Consider the following 26,206-nt stretch of genomic DNA (forward strand, 5'->3'; position numbering starts at 1 on the left):
AAAGGAAACATTTTGAAAGGACATTTAAATACAATTAAAATAATTAGAGGGTTAAGACAACAAATATGCTAAAATAGATGAAGACAAATAAAATACAAGAATAAAAGTTACCTGTAGAGCATCCACCAGAGGCTTGCAGTACTTCAAGGTCACCTTCACACGGTCAAGTTTGCCGGTCAGCAGGTTGATTGTTGGAAGGAGCCACCCCATCTGGGCATTTGCTTCTGCTTGCAAGATGTTGGTTGCCTTGGCGACCGGTTTCATGGCAGCAGCATTCTCCGCGAGGAACGCGACTTCAGCTGGATTAAACCTGTGATGAAAACAAAACATCACCACCATTTTATAACACTAACCATTTCATGGATTAAACAAAAATAATTAGTAGTAATTAAGTCAAATGGATCAATGATAAGTGGAAGTTGGGATACAATGTGAAACAGTTATTAATGCACAAGAAAGTGTGGGTGGGCAAAAGAAAAACATTGACCGTTCTAGAGACATTTCCAGAAATTATGTTCAAATATGATTAAATAAAAACATAATTCTTACTTACATTGGAACCTTTAAGTCTGTGCAGATGCCTCTGACCTTTGCCTCGTCCTTTTCTTTGAGGATCCTGAGCAGTCTTTCCACTGCCATGAACAAGGAGTTCCACCTGGTAGCATTCGGGCGCAGCAACTGGAGGGAACAGGCATCTTCAACAGTTTCAGCTGCAGGTGTGGATCTTCCACATTTGTTCCAAAGAGCATCACACTTGCCAAATGTTGAACGGAACACTTTCTTGTACGCGTCATTGGATGTTGCTTTCCTGGCATCAACTGTAGCTATTAGGTTGAGTAGGTGACAAGCACAGCGCTGATGCTTTGGGAGCTCGAACTCAGAAGCATCATCTTCATTCAGAAGCGCTGACACATCAACAAACTCCACTTCTTCACTCTCCTCTTCATCCTCCTCTGATTGAGCTGCATCCAACTGCATTGTTGTTCTCATCTTCACCAAAAATGAGAACAGTGACATCATTCCTTGCCTGTGTGTATATATATATTTTTTACTGTGATTGGGTGTAAAAATCCCTCCTTTAATCGTAACCAATAACCTTGCAGTTTGAAAGTTTTAAATGCTGTAGCCACTCCCCTCACGTTCATGCACAAAGGAAGACAACACAGGTCAACAAGGTGGCTGGAGACAAACCACAAAGGGGGCGGAGTCATAGGTCATAAGGTGTTTTTCATTCTGTCCACTGTGTTGAGCCTTTCTGAAGGTCAGTGATATGAAAGTGTTTCAGATCAAAGGATTGCATTCAGTTACTGAGTATATACTGTACAGCCATTTATATTTTACGATAATTCCTAAATACATGTAATGATTTATTTAGTTGTTAGCAGAGCAATTGCCCCTTTCGGAACTGCTAACATAGCTTACGCTACTACGCAGTCCCTTATTAGTACACCGCCGATGTAGCCTAAACAGGTCGCTCCGTCTGCTAAATTTTTCAAACTACTCGATAAAGTTTTGCAAATGAAATTTCAAATGTACTTACGGACCGAAAAGGGTTGTGTGAACCTCCGCGCATGATGTAGAAACAATAGCGCCACTAATAAACATGTTTAATCCCTCACTGAAACCCGGGTCTAATTTCTTCAAAATGAATCAGCTACAAACACTCGTCTTCTTCTGCGCTGCTGTCATGGGTGGTGCGCATATAGCAACCATAGCACTCGCTATCACTTTTGTAGTTTTTTGTAACTTTTGGAGTTGCAAAAAACTACAAAAGTGCCACTTCCGGCCGCCAGGAGCCGGAAGTGATAGCGAGCGCTATGGTTGAACTGTTTTTGGTATTTCCACATTGGCTTCATTTTTCAGACCTGCAGGTCGCATAATCTCTGTGTTATCTATAAATATCATATGAGCACATGGAGACTGTGTGTGTGTGTGTGTGTGTGTGTGTGTGTGTGTGTGTGTGTGTGTGTGTGTGTGTGTGTGTGTGTGTGTGTGTGTGTGTGTGTGTGTGTGTGTGTGTGTGTGTGCGCGCGGGTGTGAATCTATTTCTCGTGATACTGAACATAATTTCCCCTCTACGTTAATGGAGAGGACTGGGCGGCCCTGACCCTGGCCCAGAGAAGAAGAGAGAGAGAGAGAGAGAGAGAGAGAGAGAGAGAGATCCAGTTGTATGTCAGTTTAAGGGGGAATTGGACCTGACCCTATATGTGAACAGCATGAATCATTGAATTTGAATAACTTGAAGAATAAATAACTACTAACCAGAGGAGTGAATATTAATCACCCCCCGCAACCACAACCGTTAAATGCCTTTGATTGTAAAACACCTGCCAGCTACAACCATTTATTATAACATGAGAGGAGAGCATGTTAATACTATATTGGAATATTAAAAATCCTTTTTTCATTCTATAATTCATCTCAGAACTCCACAAAATCTGTCAGACAACCAACAGGTTAATGATTATGGCTCTCAAAAAAGTTGCTAGCATTTTGGCTACATTTGTTTATGAACCTTCATAGATGACAAATCCACTGAGAAATGAACCTTTGCTCTAGTCTACACGGTCACGGAATCACCCAAAGGTTGCCCTTAAATTTTCATCTAAGTATCCCTTAGGAAAGAAATAGTTGCATAAATCACCTTAGGATATTGTAAGGGAAACCCCTTAGATCTCTCTGAGTGTTTGCCCTTATCTATTTAGGTATTCCCTTATGTGTTATAGAAGGTTATTGTGGCCTGAAAATGCGAAAAAGTGAAATGAGGTTCCAGAGTGGAATTCTGTGATAACGCACCTCGTAGTATTGTAGCTATAGCATTGGTTCACAAACTGTGGTCTGGTCTGCGGGGCTCCGCCTGGTGGTCCACGTATATTAATTCAAAGTGCAGGTCTATTTCATCCAGATTTTATGAATTTGTAATGGTTGTCTTATATGAATTTAATAGCAAAACTTTTGTAGACTTTTTTTTTTCCAAATCCCATTTTGCAACTCTTGCAAAACTTTCAGATTAAACAACAAACAACAACAACACAACAACAACAACAACAACAGTGTTTTTTTTCTTTTTCAAACTAGCAGGATGACAGTGGGTGAGTCAACATGCACAGAGTTGTTTTTGTGTGGAGTGAGGTCAGGTCACCCTCTGCTGGATTGTACTTGCTTGCGTGGAAGTTGAATGACTGGTTTCTCTCTCTCTCCCTCCCTCTCTCTCTGCCCCTCCCCCTTCCTCTCTCTCTCAGAAGAGTTTCACTTACATATCGGTGTGACGCAGATCATTTCCAGCATGAAAAGGTATTGTTTTATTGTACAGTAACATTGTATTCTGTCTTATTGTACAGTAATGATGTACTCTGTTATTGTATGGTAACATTGTATGATATTTTATTATTGTAGAATAATATTGTATTGTGTATTATTGTAGGGTTAGGTGAGGGTGACTAGACTGGTCTGAGGCCTAGTTTACACGACAACGCTCCCTGCATCAACTTGCAGGCAAACTTGTGTTGGCTTTGGGCCTTCTGTTTACATGACAATGGAGTTACGGGGCAGTTATAGGACGGCCCCGGGTTCGAACCCCGGTCCGTCCCAGGTTCTTTCTGTGTGGAGTTTGCATGTTTAAGCAGGCTGCTTTTTACTTCACTGAAGAAGACAATGTAAAATGTCATCATAAAAAAATAGGGGTAAGCTACTTCCTGTTTTCTCTGCCACAGATATGAGAGAACTTTGATACAAGTTATGCTGTTTTTTCCTGTCAAGACATCTATTTATCATCATCATAGTTTATCTTTTGATCTTTATGTCTTGTTTTAGATTTTAGATTAATTCACTATGATTGACGTTAGGGCATCTGTATATTTTTATTGTTTCTTAATTTGCCTCTGAGCGCCCTCTGGTGGTAATTTGGAGCTATGAAGCCAAGTTTCAAACACCACACATTTTGAAACCACTATTAGGCCATGTTTAGACAACGGTCTCTGCATAAAACGACAATCTGTTGTTGTGTTCTTGCCTTTGATTTCACGTTTATACACAGTGTTACTGATAATGATTCATGTGCAGATGGCAGACTGGAACCACAAATGTCATGATAACTCATCACCAACCAACTCCAAGCAGGGTCAAGTCAGTCAGTATAAAACTGAAACTTCCTGTTACAACCTTCACAATAATGAAGCGCTACTTAAAGAACTACTTCAACATATTCATACTTGGACTTCACTAAAGCATTCATACATACTACTACATCTAGTCCTAAAACTTAAAAGGTGTACTGCACTGAAACAGCATTTCAATTAAATATTATTCTTTTAAGGTCAATTCTGCTAGAATATGGCCATTGTTTTTAAAACATGACATCTGGTTGTCCAATTAAAAACAACTTGTGGTTGTTGTGGTTGTTGTTGTTGCTGTTGCTGTTGTTGTTGTTGTCGTCGTCGTCATCATCATGCATCACTGTCATTGTTTCTGGTTATCCACTTTCTGCTGTGGCTTATAGTGTTGGGAACCAAACCAAATTAGAACCAAATCCAATACCGGCAAAAAAAAAGAGAGAGAGATGAATTTAAGTTCTACTTCTATCGGTTCCTAAACACATTTCAGGTGCACTTTTGATTTGTAGTCTGCCAGTAAAAAGGAGTCTGCCCGGCTGCTGTGGCTGTTTGCCAGTTGAATGTATGCATGTCTTCCTGTCTCCTAAAGCTACACACTAGTGCTCTTTCTGGACTGTAAAACTTACTGTGATTCACTTCCATAGATGACTTCCATCACCAGCATGTCTCTTGACAGTATTGAATTATATTGTAATAATGCGCTCCCGGACCAGAAGGAAGGAGGAAGGAGACAAAGATCGACTTGCAATTCCGTTCACCCCTTATAGTTCTCCGTATTCTGCCTTGATCTTCAACGTGTAAATCCTGCCCTTCTTCCCCTCATCCTCCAATCTCAAAATGCCATCATCAACAGTGTCTCCCAATCAACTCTATCTTCCTACTGGTCAGCTTGGAAATGCTTCCACCTGTTCCACTACCGTTACAACATCACCTTCCCCACATTCGATCTAGTCACAATAACCAGCTTCATCTCATACGCCCACTCCGTCATGACCGTTCAAACTCAAACCATCAGGTCATACCTCAGTGGAATCAGCTTTTTCTCCAAACTCATAACCGGCAGTCCAAGCATATCATCCAATCACCCCCAAGTAGCCTCTCTCCTCAGAGGTCTCCTTCGTCAGGAACCTACCAGAGAGCCACAACGCCTTCCCCTCACTTTCGATTTGCTGTCAGCATGTATCCATACCCTCCGCACTGGCTACGATACTCCTCACGTAGCACGAACCTTAGAGGCCATGTTCGTGCTGGCCTTCTTTGGTTTTCTTCGCTGCTCCGAATTCACCGCCTCGACACTCATCTTCAACCCTCGCCGACATGCATGCACTCCCGATCTTCTCCACTACTCAGAAGACACCATGGTATTCTACCTTAAACATTCTAAAACCAACCAAACCGGTCAGCCTACCCCCATCTTCTATTTCAACGCTCCGTCACCGCTGAATCCTTTCCAAGTCCTTTCATCTTACCTCAATTACCGAAACTCATCTGGCCATACACCCACTGATCCTCTGTTCATCACCAACTCCGGCCAAGTGGTCACTCGGTTCTGGTTCCACCATCACCTCCGCCAAGTCCTCTCCTCATCCGGCATATGCCCCATCCACTACTCTGGCCACTCATTCAGAATCGGTGCCGCCACTTCAGCCTCACGCAACGGAACCCCGGATCACTTCATCCAACTCATGGGCCGCTGGTCCTCCCAGACCTATCATCGTTACATTCGATCAGATCTCAAAGATCTCCCTTCTGCCGTTCTCCGTTTATTCAACTAATTGGAGGTTTTGGGGTCTCACGAATCCGAGCTCCTGCCGGACGCACCGGAAGAGTGAACGTAGGCCGGACCCCGCCTAACCTCCCCAAACCACTACGATTCGCCGAGACGAATCTCTCCACCGAGATGGAGCTCAATTACTCCGCCGAGACGGAGCTCATCCATTTAAATAAATGGTTAAACGTTCCTGGTTGTAGTGTGGTTCTTGCTAGTGAATGGTAGCTTGTAAAGCGAGTTTCAGGAGCAGAACCACACAATCAATCAGGCGTTCATAGCCACGCCTCCCCAGGTATACTCAACTTCCTATATCACCTCACCTAACCCACTGTCTCTTCTTGGCTCTTGTTCGTGCAACCCTCCCCCCCACCCTTTTGTGCTCTATCTCTCCTCTCTTCTCCGCCTCCTCGTTCTATCTCTTGCATAGGTACCTAGAAGCAGAAGGGGTCTCACGAATCCGAGCTCCTGCCGGACGCACCGGAAGAGTGAACGTAGGCCGGACCCCGCCTAACCTCCCCAAACCACTACGATTCGCCGAGACGAATCTCTCCACCGAGATGGAGCTCAATTACTCCGCCGAGACGGAGCTCATCCATTTAAATAAATGGTTAAACGTTCCTGGTTGTAGTGTGGTTCTTGCTAGTGAACACCCTGATTCCCAATGATCTCCCACTTTCTATTCTATTCTCTCTTATGTCGACCTCTCTCCTCTTGCTTTTCCTCAGCTGTAGTTGCCACCAGCTGAATGGGGGCTCACATGCTCAATTAGCCATACGGCGCTGAGGTGCCGTCGTCATTTTACACAACACCAAATCCCCCTTGATATCTCAACCTAACATCAGTCAGCACCGGCCCCTTGATATCTCAACCTAACATCAGTCAGCACCGGCCCCTTGATATCTCAAACATCAGTCAGATATCTCAACCTAACACCAGTCAGATATCTCAACCTAACATCAGTCAGATATCTCAACCTAACATCAGTCAGGTATCTCAACCTAACATCAGTCAGGTATCTCAACCTAACATCAGTCAGGTATCTCAACCTAACATCAGTCAGATATCTCAACCTAACATCAGTCAGATATCTCAACCTTCATGGCTCAGGGGTCGGCAACCTATTTGATGTACCATTTTCAAATGTGCTTGTCACTCAGTGCACTTGAGGTGTTCTAGCTGGAGGAGGAGGACATGACATTGTCTTTCTTTTGTGCTGACATTTTCATCTGATGTCTGCTGCTTTGGAATGTACAGTATGGAATGCAAGGAGGCTAACCAATCAGAGGCAAAGTAGCATAGGTCACGAGCATAACTATCCTAAATAACAGGCCGTGCAACTGCTGTGAAATAGGTAATTTGGTGTTTCACCATTTCTACAAAAAGATCTGAATTGCACACTTATTGCTAACTGTTTGCTGTGTGCCACTGCTTAACCCTTTGTGTGCCAGAGGTGGCACCCATCCACACCCTACAGCAGGTTGCAGCAATCTACCACTTTCCTCTACTTTCCATTTTTGCATTTCATTTCACTTGCATTCTCATCTCTCTCAACTCCCTACATTGTCTCTCGCCCATCCAAAATCCCTCTTTAATCTCTGCATGTTACCAAGCATTCTCATCTCTCTCAACTCCCTATGGTGTCTATCGCCCATCTCAAATCCCTCTTTAATCTCTGCATGTTACCAAGCATTATCATCTCTCTCAACTCCCAATGGTGTCTCTCGCCCATCTCAAATCCAAGTTTTATTTTCTTTCAGGAGAGCAAGACATTAACATCCATTAATACATGTGCAGGGATGCACACACACACACACACACACACACACACACACACACACACACATATAGAAGCAGCTGCACTGTTATGAATATACACGTAGGCACCGTGACGTCACCCATTGGTTTGTGGCATGAGGGTGGGTTTAGGCATGAGGAGTGACGATTGGTTGGGGTTAGGGTAATAATATCAGGGTAAGCCAATCAGAGGCAGAGTAGGGCGTTCAGAGGCAGAGGAGGATGGGGCTTGTATTTAAATTGAGTGGGATCCATAATAAGTAGCAGCGCCGCCTACTATTGGTCCCTCATGTGATCGGCAAGCTGCACGATTAGTCAATCACACCCTAGGCCAACCTCCCGTCCCTTCCGTGAGAGTCGTCTGGCTGCACGGAAACAGGCAACTGGGATAAGCCCTCCCCCTGCTCTACAGCTGCTCTCCCATTGGAGCGACTGTTTCAGTCGCTGCCGGATGTCCGCTCCCGGCTTATTACAAGCTCTGTCATTGGCTCCGACCATGTCAATCAGAGCGGCTTCCGCTCCCTCCTCCCTGTGTGTCGCTGTAAATAGTGCACTGCCGCCTCAGTGAAAACAACAACGCTAACTAGCTAGCAAGCTAACAGCAGAAACCTACATGCTAGCTCATTGCTACATGCTGAAAATGGCAAGTTGGATTGTTGGAAACTATTTTCCAAGGGCACTGCCGCCGAGCGCCGCCCATCGCAATCCCACTATGGAGACCTGCGGTGCCAGACTCCTCTCACGGTAGGGAGGAGAGGCTGACCAGTGAGACTAATCATGCCCCAAAACATAGTCTGTTTTATTGTCTATTTGTCTAATTGGGAGCATAATTGACCAAATGAACATCATTGAAGAAGACTTGAAACTAGCGATTGAGACCATAAACTCATTAGGAAATCAAGTGTGCAGTAGGGTCATTTTCCCCATAGACTTCTATACAATCAGACTTCTGTTTGCAGGCATAAACAGGTGAGTTATCTAACCTCAACTGGCCATTCAAGGAACTGAAGTTTTTGGTATTTCCGCATTGGCTTCATTTTTCATGATCTCTGTGTTCTCTATAAATATCCTATGACCACACGGAGACTGTGTGTTTGTGCTGTCATGATCTTTTGAGGCCAGGGAATAAAATGGCTGTAATTGTGTGTGTGTGTGTGTGTGTGTGTGTGTGTGTGTGTGTGTGTGTGTGTGTGTGTGTGTGTGTGTGTGTGTGTGTGTGTGTGTGTGTGTGTGTGTGTGTGTGTGTGTGAGTGTCTGCACGCGCACGCGCGTGTGTGAATCTATTTCTCGTGATGCTGAACATCATTTCCCCTCTATGTTAATGGGGAGGACTGGGCGGCCCTGACCCTGGCCCAGAGAAGAAAAGAGAGAGAGAGAGAGAGAGAGAGAGAGAGAGGGATAGAGAGAGAGAGAGAGAGAGAAAGATAGAGAGAGAGAGGGATAGAGAAAGAGAGAGAGAGAGAGGGATAGAGATATCCTACTAACTACTAACCAGAGGAGTGAATATTAATCACCCCCGCAACCACAACCATTAAATGCCTTTGATTGTATTGCACAACACCTGCCAGCTACAACCATTTATTATAACATGAGAGAAGAGCATGTTAATACTATATTGGAATAGTAAAAATCATTTTTTCATTCTATAATTAATCTCAGAACTCCACAAAATCTGTCAGACAACCAACAGGTTAATGATTATGGCTCTCAAAAAAGTTGCTAGCATTTTGGCGAAATTTGTTTATGAACCTTCATAGATGACAAATCCACTGAGAAACGAACCTTTGCTACACGGTCACGGAATCAACGGAAGTCACCCAACTATAAGGTTGCCCTTAAATTTTCATCTAGTATCCCTTAGGAAAAAAATAGTTCCATAAATCACCTTAGGATATTGTAAGGGAAACCCTGTAACGCCGCATTATGTAATAACTGCACATTATGTAATAAAATGCCAAAATGTAATAACATCTCACTTTCAATATGTAATAACGGCGCATTATGTAATAAAATGCGCAATATGTAATAAATCGCCTCAACGCAATATGTAATAGCGTTTGACGCATTTTGTAATAAATGTATTACATATTGCGCAGATTATTACATATTGCGGCGGTTGCATTTTTTCTGGTTGGAAATGTAATAAGTGGCCGCATTATGTAACAAAATTAGAAAATGCACTGACTTTGTCATAGGGGGGGGAAGTAGGCTAATAAACATATTATGTGTCAAAACCTGTCAAGCAACTATATATCTATAGTTGTTATTTTAGGCTACTTTATTTGATGTTATGGTAATTATTTTACTTATTGACTGTTCTACGTTAAGGAGATACTGTGTGATACGGTGTTATGTTATGCTATTGTGTTATGTGGATATTTCATGAGTGCGAGCAACTATCTTGTCCCAATTTCCCCCCGGCCATGCATCAGTCCGCACCCGACTTACATTTCAGTTCTGGCATTTACAAGTGATAGAAGCGTGGTTGACATAGTCGCACTTACTGCCTCAATCCATAGATTACAGGGCCATTTAAACATAGGAAATCCATTAAGAGTTGAGGATTGCAGAGACGTTTATGGAGGATTGCAGAGACGTTTATGAATTGTCTGATATTACGCACGTACAGTTTTTTTGGCCTCTCCAGTCTCCGCACCGCCCCCACGCTCCCCCCGCCCGCCCGTTCTACTTTGAGGATGGAATTGAGGATTGCAGACATGCACATTTGATTTAAATCGGCAAGCATTTAGACATTTAACTGCTGCCAGCCAGCCACATGTTATGGTTTTTTGTTCATTTAAAATTAGTTTTAATTATATTTTGTTTGATGTTGCAGATGGACTTTGGCTGATCAAGAGGATATATTCAGACTAAAATCCTTCATCAAAACTATTGGAGAATGGGCTCCTGCGCCATAGGCTCCTAGGCTATGCGTTTCTCATGCGTTTGGATCATGCTACACCCTTCCACCAATTTTCATGAAAATCAGTAAAACGCGAGACCACGTAGCTGCTTTACACCATCGGTAAGAATATTTCAGTGGTACCATCATCATCTGCCATCATTGTCTATCAGTGTTAGGATTTGCGCCGGCCATGCTGACCCATTGACCATGCGTCTATGAGGAGACACCTGAACGAATTGTTGTTGTTACATAATGCGGCCACTTATTACATTTCCAACCAGAAAAAATGCAACCGCCGCAATATGTAATAATCTGCGCAATATGTAATACATTTATTACAAAATGCGTCAAACGCTATTACATATTGCGTTGAGGCGATTTATTACATATTGCGCATTTTATTACATAATGCGCCGTTATTACATATTGAAAGTGAGATGTTATTACATTTTGGCATTTTATTACATAATGTGCAGTTATTACATAATGCGGCGTTACAAACCCCTTAGATCTCTCTGAGTGTTTGCCCTTATCTATTTAAGTATTCCCTTATGTGTTATAGAAGGTTATTGTGGCCTGAAAATGCAAAAAAGTGAAACGAGGTTCCAGAGTGGAATTCTGTGATAACGCACCGCATAGTATTGTAGCTATAGCATTGGTTCACAAACTGTGGTCTGGTCTGTGGGGCTCCGCCTGGTGGTCCACCTATCTTAATTCAAAGTGCAGGTATATTTCATCCAGATTTTATGAATTTGTAATGATTGTCTTATATGAATTTAATAGCAAAACTTTTGTAGACTTTTTTTTTTCCAAATCCCATTTTGGAACTCTTCAAAACAATCCTCATTCACATACAGGCTAAGTTTCCTCCAGAAAAGCATAATTTTTAATAACATTTGTAAAGTGTTTGGAACAAAAGCCCAAACAAAAACTTTCAGATTAAACAACAAACAACAACAACAACAACAACAACAACAACAACAACGAAACAACAGTGTTTTTTTCCTTTTTCAAACTAGCAGGATGACAGTGGATGAGTTAACATGCACAGTGTTGTTTTTGTGTGGAGTGAGGTCACCCTCTGCTGGATTGTACTTGCTTGCTTGGAAGTTGAATGACTGGTTTCTCTCACTCTGCCTGCTCTCTGTCTCTCCACCCCCTCTCTCTCCCTCCCTCACTCTCTTTGCCCCTCCCCCTTCCTCTCTCAGAAGAGTTTCACTTCAACATATCAGTGTGACGCAGAACATTCGCAGCATGAAAAGGTATTGTTTTATTGTACAGTAACATTGTATTCTGTCTTATTGTACAGTAATGATGTACTCTGTTATTGTACGGTAACATTGTATGATATTTTATTATTGTAGAATAATATTGTATTGTGTATTATTGTAGGGTTAGGTGAGGGTGACTAGACTGGTCTGAGGCCTAGTTTACACGACAACGCTCCCTGCATAAACTTGCAGGCAAACTTTTGTTGGCTTTGGGCCTTCTGTTTACATGACAATGGAGTTACGGGGCAGTTATAGGACGGCCCCGGGTTCGAACCCCGGTCCGTCCCAGGTTCTTTCTGTGTGGAGTTTGCATGTTAAAGCAGGCTGCTTTTTACTTCACTGAAGAAGACAATGTAAAATGTCATCATAAAAAAATAGGGGTAAGCTACTTCCTGTTTTCTCTGCCACAGATATGAGAGAACTTTGATACAAGTTATGCTGTTTTTCAGGTCAAGACATCTATTTATCAACATCATAGTTTATCTTTTGATCTTTACGTCTTGTTTTAGATTTTAGATTAATTCACTATGATTGACGTTAGGGCCTCTGTATATTTTTATTGTTTCTTAATTTGCCTCTGAGCGCCCTCTGGTGGTAATTTGGAGCTGTATGAAGCCAAGTTTCAAACACCACACATTTTGAAACCACTATTAGGCCATGTTTAGACAACGGTCTCTGCATAAAACGACAATCTGTTGTTGTGTTCTTGCCTTTGATTTCACGTTTATACACAGTGTTACTGATAATGATTCATGTGCAGACGGCAGACTGGAACCACAAATGTCATGATGACTCATCACCAACCAACTCCAAGCAGTGTCAAGTCAGTCAGTATAAAACTGAAACTTCCTGTTACAACCTTCACAATAATGAAGCGCTACTTAAAGAACTACTTCAACATATTCATACTTGGACTTCACTAAAGCATTCATACATACTACTACATCTAGTCCTAAAACTTAAAAGGTGTACTGCACTGAAACAGCATTTCAATTAAATATTATTCTTTTAAGGTCAATTCTGCTAGAACACTGCCATTGTTTTTAAAACATGAAATGGTTGTTGTTGTTGTCGTCGTCGTCGTCGTCATCACTGTCATTGTTTCTGGTTATCCACTTTCTGCTGTGGCTTATAGTGTTGGGAACCAAACCAAATTAGAACCAAATCCAATACCGGTAAAAAAAAAAGAGAGAGATGAATTTCAGTTCTACTTCGATCGGTTCCTAAACACATTTCAGGTGCACTTTTAATTTGTAGTAAAAAGGAGTCTGTCCGGCTGCTGTGGCTGTTTGCCAGTTGAATGTATGCATGTCTTCCTGTCTCCTAAAGCTACACGCTAGTGCTCTTTCTGGACTGTAAAACTTACTGTGATTCACTTCCATAGATGACTTCCATCACCAGCATGTCTCTTGACAGTATTGAATTATATTGTAATAATGCGCTCCCGGACCAGAAGGAAGGAGGAAGGAGACAAAGATCGACTTGCAATTCCGTGCATTTATTATAGTTCTAGGTCTCTGTTAACAGGCTTAGACCTACAGCCACAACACCAAGAGCATTTCCTAGCTCTCTATCGTTAGCCGGCTTCTCTCATTCCCAGCCAAAAACACACTTTCCCGCCGACAAAATGGCTCCTTTCCGCTCAACCAATCCCCAGCGAGCTAGCCACCCCACATGACCCCATGTCCCCTTCAGGTGCGGTACTCTATTCACAGCCGCGTTCAAGTGCTGTGGGACACTCTCTAAAACACCCCCACAAACTGAACCCCACCCTCAGACAACCCCATGTTTACTGGCAACCCCACATCGCTACAATATAATAACAGCAACCAAAAACACATGTTCCATAAACTCTATGAAGTCAATTGACAATATGAATGACTGAATAAGGCTTGTGTTGAGGTTTTTAAAAGTAAACGTTTATCTGTGAAATAAGCATGTGACCTGTTTTGACCCCGTCCCTCAAAGAATCAGAATCGCCAATCAAGAATTGGAATCGATAAGCATAATCGGAATCATTAAAATCCAAACGATACCCGACCCTGCTGTGTATTATTATTATTATCATTATCATTATCGTTATCGTTGTTGTCATTGTCTCTGGTTGTCCACTTGCTGTGTCTGTCTGACTTGCCTCATCTCTGTGTACCAGGGTCCAGCAGGAGAGTCCAGGCTCTCCTCAGCCCAACTCTAAGTCCACGAGGAGAAAGCGCTCAGAGCATGGCTCTACTGATGTTACACACCAGCCTTCTTCTGGAAAGGGGTAGGTTGTTCTCACTATTACAATCTTTCTGTTGTCTGAGTCATTGCATAGCCTCCCTCAGTGTGTCATCCAGGTCCTTTCCAGATATTACCACAATGTGTAGTGTGAACGAGCAGAATTGTGTTCAGCCACAGCTATGCCATTTTACATGAATCTTTCAGGAAGTGTAAAGAGCACCCTGTGAGTGACCTAACGGCTAACAGAGCCAGATTTTTGAATTCGGTAATTAGGGCAGACTAAATGAGCAAAAATGGCAAATTAGTGGCCAAAATGACTCAACATAAGTACAGTGCCATGGATAGCTCCAGAGTGGACTTCACAGGTGCTTCAGGATGGAGGAGCGCACACACACACACACACACACACACACACACACACACACACACACACACACACACAATATTACACTTAGCCTACACTAACTCTGGAAATGAATAGAATAGAAGAATAACCTTCTGACGGATCCGATCATCACTCTATCACATCACATGCAATGTTGTCTGTCTTGACTAGATCTAATGATGATACTGTATGTATCAAAATGTTGTGTTTCCAGAGGTCAGTACCACAGGCAGAGAGCAGAGTCTCCAGTACCCAGCTGTGTGTCTATGAAGAGTGACTGGTCTAAACATCTTCCTCCATACTTCAGTAATGAACCTGGACCTTCAGACACAAAGTAAGAGGACTGGTGATACTGGAGGCCTACCTGATGGAATATCATTCAATGAGATTGTATTTATGAAAGCAAGCTAGTAGTCAAGATATCAAAGAAAGTCACTGGAAAGAGAAAAATAACTCCTCACTGCTCTACAAAACAACCAAAATGGATGTTTATTTGGATTATGTTAGCCAGAAACAAATTATTATTTCATTCACATCTATCTACTAATTCCAATAATCTGTGTGTGTGTGTGTGTGTGTGTGTGTGTGTGTGTGTGTGTGTGTGTGTGTGTGTGTGTGTGTGTGTGTGTGTGTGTGTGTGTAACTAATGATGATATGTATAAAACACCTGTGTTTCTAGAGATCAGTACCACAGGCAGAGAGCAGAGTCACCCAGCTGTCTGTCTATGAAGAGTGACTGGTCTAAAGACACACCTCCATACTTCAGTAATGAACCTGGACCTTCAGACACAAAGTAAGAGGACTGCTTGTACTGGAATGAGGAAATGTTATTTGATAACGTACTGAAAACTACGGAGGCCAGGAGGGGCCATAGGGAGAGAAAACAGTTTTATGAAGGCCAAGATCTACATTCTAGAACCCCCTTACTCATTGCACAGCTCGGGAGCCACATGCGGCTCGTTAAGCTTTGATTGGCGGCTCACAGCACACTTCATTCAATGTGAAATATTGCATCATTTTGCCCTCCTAGCGACTTTATTTTTCAAAAGTGATCTGGCGACTTTCTGACCGTTGAATCACAAAGCATTTGGCAAAAAATTGGTATAAAACGGTATGGCTGTTGGCTGTTTTCTCTACTTACTTTTGTAATCCAGAGGTCTGAGTGCTTCACACAGTGCAACCCCTCCCGCCTACTGGTGCGCAGACCAGTGTCAAACAGCCGTCACTTCACATGTACCATTTCCCTTTCCTGCCTTCAAAATAAAAGCGTTCACTTCTCTGGACTGAACTAATTCAACTCAGAGCCTTCAGATAGGAGGCAACTCAATAAATTCCATAACAATAGCTGAGGCTACAAGACCATTATTGCAGCTCATCAACAGATTCAAGACCTGAATAATGTATTCAGGACTTTGTGGCTGTATTGTTTTTGATGCATTTGATTAATTGTTTTGTTTTGACTGTATTGAAACATTTGATAAAGAAAATAGTGCCATGTTGTGTTGCACTATTATAAATATGCTGTTATCTTATTGTTTGTTTCTTCATTTATTCATTCATCACATTATTATTATTGATAAAAATAGTGCAAACAGTCAAACACAGAATTCGGGTGTTTTGTTGTAAAAGTGGCTCTACTTTGACTTTGTCGGTGCCAGTGTGGCTCTCATGGAAAAAATTGATGTTATTCTCACCTTTTTTCCCTCCCCCATTTCTGCACACTGTAGTAGCTAAACATGAATGATGATAATAATTATAATATGGAAAAAAGCTGACCGCAGCATAACACATATTTACCCAGTTTATTCTTTCTAGTTTTTGTCATGTCCCCCCCCCCCCTCTCATTTGGGTAAGTGGTCCTTGGAAATGCTGCTTCTCGACCTCCCAACTCCCCTGTGAGAATCTAACCAGTGTGCATAAATCTCCATCCAGCAACACCTGTCACCTGAGTGAAAGTTCCTATGTACCTACAGTATATATTAGTGACACCATGGTAACACATTTGGTGGCCTTATTACACTTAGCCTACAACTCTGGAAATTAATAGAATAGAATAGAATAGAATAGAATAGAATAGAATAGAATAGAATAACCTTCTGACGGCTCTGATCGTCACACTATCACATCACATCACATGTCTGTCTTGACTACAACTAATAATGATATGTATCAAACATCTATGTTTCCAGAGGTCAGTTCCACAGGCAGAGAGCAGAGTCTCCAGTACCCAGCTGTGTGTCTATGAAGAGTGACTGGTCTAAAGACAGACCTCCATACTTCAGTAATGAACCTGGACCTTCAGACACAAAGTAAGAGGACTGGTTCTACTGAAAACCTACCTGATGGAATATGATTAAATGAGATTGTGTTTATGAAAGCAAGCTAGTTGTAAAGATATCAAAGAAAGTTACTGGAAAGAGAAAAATAACTCCTCACTGCTCTACAAAACAACCTAAATGGATGTTTATTTGGATTATGTTAGTCAGAAACAAACGATTATTTCATTCACATCTATCTACTAATTCCAAAAATCTGTGTGTGTGTGTGTGTGTGTGTGTGTGTGTGTGTGTGTGTGTGTGTGTGTGTGTGTGTGTGTGTGTGTGTGTGTGTGTGTGTGTGTGTGTGTGTGTGTGTGTGCGTGCGTGCGTATAACTAATGATGATAAAACACGTGTGTTTCCAGAGGTCAGTACCACATGCAGAGAGCAGAGTCACCCAGCTGTCTGTCTATGAAGAGTGACTGGTCTAAAGACAGACCTCCATACTTCAGTAATGAACCTGGACCTTCAGACACAAAGTAAGAGGACTGGTTCTACTGGAATGAGGAAATGTAATGAAAACTATGGAGGCCAGGAGTGGCCATAGGGAGAGAAAACAGTTTTATGAAGGCCAATCTAGAACAACATGAGATGTGGGTCAGACCTGCCCTCAGTTTGGCTGAATTCATGCACACAGAAGACATTTTGTTCCCTCAATTTACTGTTTTTCATTCCTACTAATTCTAAACTGAGGGAGGGGGTCAGAGGAATGAAGGAGGATGTGACACATACCATGTCCAGTAGATCAGATTCCTTTTTGCATATGGATGCTTTGGGAATTGTCCTGCTGGTATGAAGGCAGTGGTGTTTGACAAGCCGGATGTTGGGGTAGGGATGGCGTTGGTGGTAGTTCTCCTTCCTTCCAGGATAATCGCCAGTTGTCGGAGGACCTGGTTGTGCCTCCAGGTATAACGGCCTTGGGACAGACTTGTTTTGCAGCCAGTGAGGATGTGCCTTAGTCAGTGTTGGGCAGTAGCTTGCTACAAGTAGCGAAGCTACATAGCTTAACTAGCCTACATTTCTCAGTAGCTTGGTGGGAGCTTCACCACTTTCGAACCAAGTAGCTTTTTCAGCAGCTAAGCTATTTATAGACCCAAGTAGCTTGTAGCTTCCCGCAAAAGCTACAAGCTACTCGCCAGAGAAAATCCATGAGCAAAGCACGCAGTGGAGATTTCTGCTGCGGTTTGGATTAAACAGGAGGAGACATTGCATATGTCAAGTGTGCCTGTGTAGCCAATAAAGCACTTCCAGTTCCATTATGATGATGAGTTTCATCCTTGCTTATTAGCATCCTTGCCTCTCTTGCAGCAAGACCCGGCACTACTCTGCCTCTGATTGGGTTGGGTTTAGGCAATGAAGACTGACGATCGGTTAAGGGGAGGGCAAAATATGTCATGTGCTGGCGAAATCACATCAGCAACGAACTTTGAAAGATGGCAGAGCCAGAGCCACATTCAGGTTTTGTCTGTTTTTTAATATTGTGCCAGTGAGAGTTTCAGTGCGTTTTATAATATAATAAACAATCAAAATAAGATTTTCTTTGCCTGCCTATTTGTTTGGTGGAAAGTTGTTCTTTGACATGAAGTTGATTCAATGTGAGAAAAAAAGTAGCTTTGATGTAGCAAGCTGCTTTAGCCATGTTGCTCGTAGCTTAGCTTGCTACAGTACATTTCTCTGGGGATAGCTTCAATGTAGTTTAGCTATATTTAATCGAGAGTAACTGATAGCTTAGCTTACTACATTTTCCAAGTAGCTTGCCAATCACTGGCCTTAGTGTTGCTGGAGTTTGGCCGTGGGGACATGATGGATCTTCTCCAAACCACAGGTTTAGGTTCTTGGGAGTACGAAGTGCATCGTAGGTGGTTCTGATTATGAAGCGAAGTATGCCTCCTTCTGTATCCCAAAGTTCCCTTCAGGCAAGTTTTCTATGCCCCACTAGTCCTGCTCGGCCTGTGAGACTGCCATTGTGCATCGCTCTGCCTACTCTTGCTGCCGGTGTGAGTTCCAGATCTACTTGCCCTGCCAGATATGTTTGGGGTCCTGCGACTACAGATGACATCACGGCTTCACGCATTGTGATTGGCTGTACGTCGGGCACGTGGGCTTAACTTAACATGCCCAAAATGTCCGACAGCTTTAGATTGGCTAACAGCTAAGCTAGTGATGTTATCAAACATTTGGGCATGATAAGCCATTAAAAACTATGAATCATACAAACATTGCATGATCAGGATTCAAGTGTACAGGACCATTTCCCATGAACACGAGCCTTAATCTTTTTAAATAAATGTTGGGAGAGCTTAAAAATACACTTTATCCTAGGAATTTATGCTAATAACGGGGTCATCCCTATGTTCCCCGGGTCCTATGTTCCCCGGGACCTATGTTCCCCGTTTTTGTGGGACCGGGGAACATAGAAGCCGCAATGCCGACCTTAGGTTTAGGCGTGGGGGTGGGAGAGGTTAGGTTTTGGGTTAGGGTCTGGGGGAGGTTAGGTTTAGGCATGGGGGGAGGTTAGGTTTGGCGTGGGGGCTGGGAGAGGTTAGTGAAAAACGGGGAACATAGGACCGGGGAACATAGGACCCGGGGAACATAGGTACGCTCCCCTAATAACACATATCTACTATCTTGTAACTGCATGAAACATTTGCCGTTTTCCCACATGCATACCGGAAAATTACCTGTAAGTCAATATCGGACATTTCCCTTCACACTTCGGCTCGCGCATGTGGGAATCTATCAGCGAATTTGCCTGTATGTTGGGGGGCGGGGGGAGCTTATTTGGGGGGTCGGCAAAACTCGAAATAAGTTCGCTTGTCAGTTGTCACACAATAAATCACACTCGTTTGACTTAAGAGCAGCGTCAAGCCGCCAGCGTAGTAAACACAGCCGATTTACCCCCTCCCCTCTCTGCTCGAGAGCAGCAGCCACACAGCACAGACCCAGCGAGAATGGCAGAGGCTTGCAAGCTGCTCAACGCATGTATGTATGTAGAGAAAGCAAATGCACAAAGCGAAATGTGGAAGTAGTTTGCTTTGATGTGCGCGAATGATTAGATGATGCACTTTGAAGAAGTTGGGATCCGTGTCTGAGAGAAATAGTTGCTGGTTCGATGTTTATCCGTTCACCTGCGTCGCGTTGAAGCACTTTTTACAGACTGGCTTCGTTTGATGTGTCCGGGGTTGCCTTCGGAAATCAGCAAGCTGACATACTGCTCTTATTAGGCTATCACAAGATCATTTCGCCAGTTTGCTTTAATGTGCGCGAATGATTAGATTATGCCCGCTGGAACATTAAGCAACGTGTGTAGGCTACACTTCGCCCATGATTGAAGGACCGCTGTCGCGGAAAATGACTGGACGCGTTTCCACTTGCGTCCCCTTAAGAGCATACCGCTCTTCTGACTGGCTCAAAACTGGTGAAATGTCGGGGACGACGGGGTCGCACTTATACCGGCATGACGACTTTCTCACATGCAGGCATTAGACCACGTTCCGGTCATCATGCGGTACACAGCGCATGTGGGAAAAGGGCTATTGTGTATACACTTTCAGCTAGCAATTGCTAGCAGTTGGTTCCTTTAGCTTGCTTGCTAACGTTACCTATAGCAACTAAAACAGTCCATTGGGGTCAAGCTAACATTCTCTAATGTTATCAATGTTATAAATGTATCTAACATGATCAATGTTAGATCATCAGGTTGCGTGCTAATGCGGATAAATATCTAGCTAACGTCACTGTTTGGCCGCTGCAGCCAATCATAATGCATGAAGTTGTGGTGTCACCTGTAGTCACTGGATCCCGAGCACTTCGGTAGGGCGAGTAGATCTGGTACTCACACCGGACCTCGGCTACCACCCCCTCGGATACCACCCGACCATGTTTATAGTTTGCTCACACACCATTCAATCACGGTTCCTGAAATAAATTATTTGGAGATACTGTTTTGACAAAAAAAAATAACCCATCTTTAATATTCACTTGAACCACACGCATTCCCAGACGTCTTTACTTTACTTTACTTCACTGTATTTGTTTATTTGAATGGGACAATGCCAAATGAATTAACACATTGGACATGAAGCAGATACAGTTACCTGAACATGGTAAAAGTGTAAAAAGTGCCGGATTTAGCACAGGCTAGTTTCCATCCGTAGTCCCCAAACATAAAAACAAAGAAATATAAAACAGAGTAAGATCTACATAGGTAATAGAATACACACAAAAATACATAGGTGACAGGATACACTCAAAAATACAGAGAGCCCAGAACATATTATAAGTGTTTACATGTCTGGTTGGATTTCAACCATTCTTTGAGTTTACTTCTAAAAGTGGCAAGGGTCGGGCTTTCTCTTAGAGAGACTGGGAGCCTGTTCCATGTTTGGCTGCCTTTTATAGACAGGACGTTTTGACCAAACGTGGTCAGTCTACGTTGGACCTCACAGTCACCTCTGGTGTCTGACCTGGTGCCAAGTCCAGTGATGTAGTTATAGTTGTCACGCTGCACCGGAGGTTTGCACATAGTTGTGTCACATGTCCGGGTAATTGACTAGTAACTGTAACATTTGAATCCTGTGCTGTGAATGAGCAAATTCAAATAAAGTATTTAATGTGTGTGTGTGTGTGTGTGTGTGTGTGTGTGTGTGTGTGTGTGTGTGTGTGTGTGTGTGTGTGTGTGTGTGTGCGTGCGCGCGTGCGCGTGCTAACATCCCCAATACACCTGATGATGTCTTTGTTGACAACGACCACATGGAGGTCCTGATTCTAGAAGTGGCCTGTGTTTTTGATTTGTACATGGACCAGGCTTTCCAAGACAAATATTCCAAGTACCAATAATTGGTGGAAATGATAACCAGCTTTGGGTACTTTGGTAAACTGCGTGTACTCATATTCGGAAGCCTCCATGTATATAAATGTACCGTGCGTGGTCTGAACAATGCTGGCATATCTAAATGTAAAGCCAAACAAGTTGCCAAGTACTGCTCTATCTCTGCCATCACAGGGAGGTTGGCTGTGTGGAGGAGAATATGTCATATGTATCCATAAGTGACCATGAATTATCTAAACCCTTTTTATATTTGACTCCCCACAATATTCTAATGTAATTTGCGGAATCAAATAAATAATTCAAATGTGTGTGTGTGTGTGCGCGCGCGCGTGCGTGCGTGCGTGTGTGTGATAATATAACTTATTATGACCCTTGACCTAATAACTGATGTCCCAACCCTCCCCCCACAGAGTTGACCAGGAGATGTCAGAGGTTCCCAGTGGGCAGTCTGACCAGGAGCATCAAACAGACCTGGACTCCATATTTATGGTGTGTAAATTAAAGCTCCATTTAGTGATGTTTTTGTGTTAGAATATGTCTAAAACAGCTATATATTCCCTTAGGAAACACTATTCTATGGTATCTGGTGTATGACATTATCACCACAGAGCCTCTCATTTACTAGAATCAGCTCTGAAAGATTTTGGGGTCGGTGACAGATTTGATCCAATCAGAAGGCAGAACTCCACAAGAGGCAGTCCTGGCTGTGTTCATGAATGTGCATACTGCTCACAGAGCAGTAAAATAGCGTCCCACAGGCACTGCGGTCTACACAACAAAAGCGGCCAAGAAAACTGGCTTTCTTGCTTCTGGACAGGTAAGTTACGCTATAATTTTAGTCTGAAGTAATGTTAGTTGTACGGATAATTTTTAGCATCAGCATGGTGGGTTGGTGGTGTTTTTTTTAGCTGATAGCTAATGTCAGGTCCGGGGCTAGCAACGTTAGCTTGCTAGCTCAGTAGCTAGAGCAGTGGTAGCCAACACGGCGCCTGCGGGCGACCAGGTGCCCGCGGGGTGGCGCTGTGGCGCCCGCAGGCCATGTTCAGAAAGATGTTAAAAAAAAAAAAAAAAAAAAAAAAAATTGACACAAACAAGACAAAACAGACAAACAGGCTCAGACACAGGGGAAAGTAAGGAAAAACAAAACAAAAAAATATAATCAGAAAAATTATTTTGTATTTGTTTTTCTCCTCCCTTCCCACAATAACACACAAATGTAGAAAATAATTGGTTTAACAATGCATACGTTTTAAAAACGTTTATTGTCTGTGTATAATTTATTTTCTGTGTAGAATTAATTATTGATTAACTATTTTGATCCACCTGGGCTGGGGTCAAAGTTTAGTTTTACGTTACGTCACTACGTCATTCACTCTGCAACAGTGCGACTGCCAGCTGAAGAAAAAACATTACCAATTTCAAGAGGAGTGGGAGGAAGAGTTCTTCTTCACAACAGTGAAAGAAAAGAGTGTATGTCTCGATTAAACGCATAATACTCATTATTTAAAGGTAAATCGAGCAAATTTCAACAGGTAGGCCCCCACATGACTCTCTACCCTTCAGGTAGCCCTCGACCTCAAAAAGGTTGGTGACCCCTGAGCTAGAGAGACAGAGACGAGAAGAGAAGCAGAGACGTTTATGTAAGGGTTAATGTACGACGAGGTGTACATTATCACTTTTTAAGGGACGACGCGAGAGGCGTGAACCGTCCGAGGCGAAGCCGAGGATGGTTGCCTCCGCGAAGTCCCTTAAAAAGTGATAATGTACACCTCGAAGTGCATTAACCCGCTTATACCATGGTCACTTGCCAACAAAACAATAAGACCAGTCATTTATATTTCCATGTGTAATAAATAAAGCAATCTAAATGGCTAAATGTCTGTTATTCATACTGTAAATCAGTCTTCCACGAAATAAAATAGTCCCTCCCACTATTCCACCACCCTCCGTTTTAAAGCCGACTCAAACGTTAACTTTATCACAGGAATGCGGGTTTAACGATGTTTTGCGTTCTACATTAAATGAAGACATTACCGTTTGGCAGCTTGCTTTATTTTGTATGATAGATACGTATTGGCCAAGTATATTAACATTTAAGAGCGATCGAGTTTCAGGAAGTAACACAGAGCAGCGGGGGCTGTATGTGGTGACATGCAGAGAGAACTCTCTGCGTTAACGTCTTATAAGACGTAAATGGCGCGAGGCAGGAGTAGAGTGAAAACTATCTGCTTTCAGTATGTTGGAGTCCAGGTATGTTTTGTACAAGGACGTCTCTCAGTGTGTTGCTGTTAACTGCCCATTGCGTTGTTTTCTTTTTGTTGATCTCGTCTTTTTCCTCTTTGACTTGATTTGTGCATAGCGGGTGGACCCCTTGATTTGTATCAGTGATAAGAGGCAGCGCGCGCTCTCCCAGAGCGCCTGGCTGCTGGTTGCTGCAAGTTGTAAACAGGAGGTTTGACAGTTGACAGCTGAGAGCCCGGTTTCTGTCAGCTGACCAGAACAGAGCCGGCTTCTCTCAGGAGAGGGAATCTCCGAAACGAAAATTCTCTCTCTCTCTCTCTCTCTCTCTCTCTCTCTCTCTCTCTCTCTCTCTCTCTCTCTCTCTCTCTCTCTCTCTCTCTCTGTGTCAAAGGCCGGGCTCGTGCACGAGCGAGGGAAATCTCCTCTTTCTCGCCGAGAAGAGCCTGATGACGCGAGGTTAAAAAATCTCCGAAACGAAAATCAAAATTGTAAATAAGAGTTATTTTTGATAAACTGAGCACACAGGGGTGATTTAAATACTTACTTTGACCGACTCAATTTTTTTCTCAAGTTCCAAAATTGTCATATTAACCCTTAACGGGGGTATAGAGCTCAAACTGCTCTCCTGATAACACTGATGAAACTATGGCGCATTGATATGAACGGTGAACAGACCATTTAGCTAGGTGTCCATTATCACTGTACAATATCACTTTTTAATGGACACCTTGCAGCCAATCAGAATCGAGTATTCACCCAGACCATGGTATAAACAGTAGTAACGTTCTGTGCTCCATTAGCAGAAAGCGAACTAAGTAGTGCTAGTAGTCTCGTCGCAAGACTGAGCCTGAATGAAGGCTGAGTCAAGACTCTATCGATGCTATGCTATGTAACTTGGCGAGTGATTGAGAGATGAAACGTTAGAAAATAACCATGTTCATCTACACTTTCCCAGTTACTGTATGAGAGAGACCACAACATACGCCACAGAGGAAAAAAGCCCTCCCGATGAAACAGCTCTTGGATGTAAGGTTTGTACCAAGTTATTATTTTGACATTGGCTAACATTAGCAAATCACCAGTAAACAGTGATCAAAATCCAGATTATGTTATGATTATTATGTTGGCAATGTCTGTGTTTGATGGTGGTCTTACTGACAATTGTTTGTCATGTTGCGGGTAAGAAACTATATTGTACGTGAAACTTGTTACCCCACTTCATATACCATGTTTCGGACTGAATTTAGGGTGACCAGATGTCCCGCTTTGTGCGGGACTGCACAGCATTTTCATGATTTTTCACGAGTCCCGCAAATTGAGAAGATGTCCCGCATTTTGGGCGAGAGAGAGAGAGAGAGAGAGAGAGAGAGAGAGAGAGAGAGAGGGAGCGCGATCAGACCAAGGCAGAGAGAGAAATAGAGGGAGAGCGGGGGAGAGAGATAGACCGAGAGACAGAGGGAGAGCAGGGGAGAGAGCGTGCACACCGCTGCTCTTGTCTGCAGCACACACTGTGGCTCGAGAGATGTGCAGCGCACGGTTAACTTCACATAGTGCAGCCTGAGAGATGTGTATTCCCAGTAACTAGTAGCAATAATAACAATACCAATGGCCAAATACTTACCATACTAATGATAATAGCTACTACCCATATTAATACAACAGTGCATCTTTGCACAAAGCTCTCTAGTGTTGTATAACTGGCACAATTGAAGACAGCCTCAAATCTTTCTCAACAGCTGCTACAGGCTATTTGCCATGGGCAATTATAAATTCCATTCTAAGCTGTGCTCTTATTGTGATGTTAGTTAATGTTTTGTTCAGATGAAGCTAGCCTACTATGGTTCTACTTCAATACCTATATGGTTCAGTAGTATATTGTTCTACTAGAAAAGTCTGACTAACTTTAATGTTTTCGTGTGTGGAAGGCACACACCTGCCATGTGTTTAATCTGTACATGAAGCCATGACTTGAATCCCATGTCAGCAACCTGTCTGGTCTGTTTTATTGTAGCCTACACATTTTAGTCAGATAATTTATGTTTTTATTTGCAGATTGTGTGAATCAACCAGAGGGCAAAGCATAGAGAGGGGTGAATAGAAATGTATATTTTTTGTAAGTTAGAAAATACAGTATATCTAAATTTTAGACTGCCTCAAATCATCGGTAGCGTGTCCCACATTGTCCCACACAAACGTACTCTTTGTCCCACATTTGGTTTGCTGGGATCTGGTCACCCTAACTGAATTGCCGACTTCTATAGATTACAGTTTCGATCATCTTTCATCAGGCCATCATCAATAAATAAATACATTCAAAAAAGGGTAACAAAGGTAAAAAAGGATAACACACACATGTGCC

General features: G+C 42.7%; 1 protein-coding gene across 1 annotated transcript in view; it reads left to right on the forward strand.

The window, feature by feature from the left end:
* Positions 1 to 3,082: 3,082 nt before the first annotated feature.
* The window catches only part of LOC310792268 (uncharacterized protein), a gene marked incomplete at both ends in the record, with an annotated part of 98,776 nt that continues 75,652 nt past the window's right edge, over positions 3,083 to 26,206 (forward strand). The window contains 7 exons of the mRNA XM_083653990.1: positions 3,083 to 3,092; positions 3,243 to 3,294; positions 11,791 to 11,844; positions 14,006 to 14,116; positions 14,673 to 14,792; positions 15,138 to 15,251; positions 16,648 to 16,767. Of these exons, the coding sequence (XP_083510116.1) occupies positions 3,083 to 3,092; positions 3,243 to 3,294; positions 11,791 to 11,844; positions 14,006 to 14,116; positions 14,673 to 14,792; positions 15,138 to 15,251; positions 16,648 to 16,767 (581 nt within the window). The remainder of the gene's footprint in view (positions 3,093 to 3,242; positions 3,295 to 11,790; positions 11,845 to 14,005; positions 14,117 to 14,672; positions 14,793 to 15,137; positions 15,252 to 16,647; positions 16,768 to 26,206) is intronic.

The sequence above is a fragment of the Poromitra crassiceps genome (genome assembly GCF_964638095.1).
Source record: "Poromitra crassiceps genome assembly, chromosome: 17".
Taxonomy (NCBI): Eukaryota; Metazoa; Chordata; class Actinopteri; order Beryciformes; family Melamphaidae; genus Poromitra; species Poromitra crassiceps.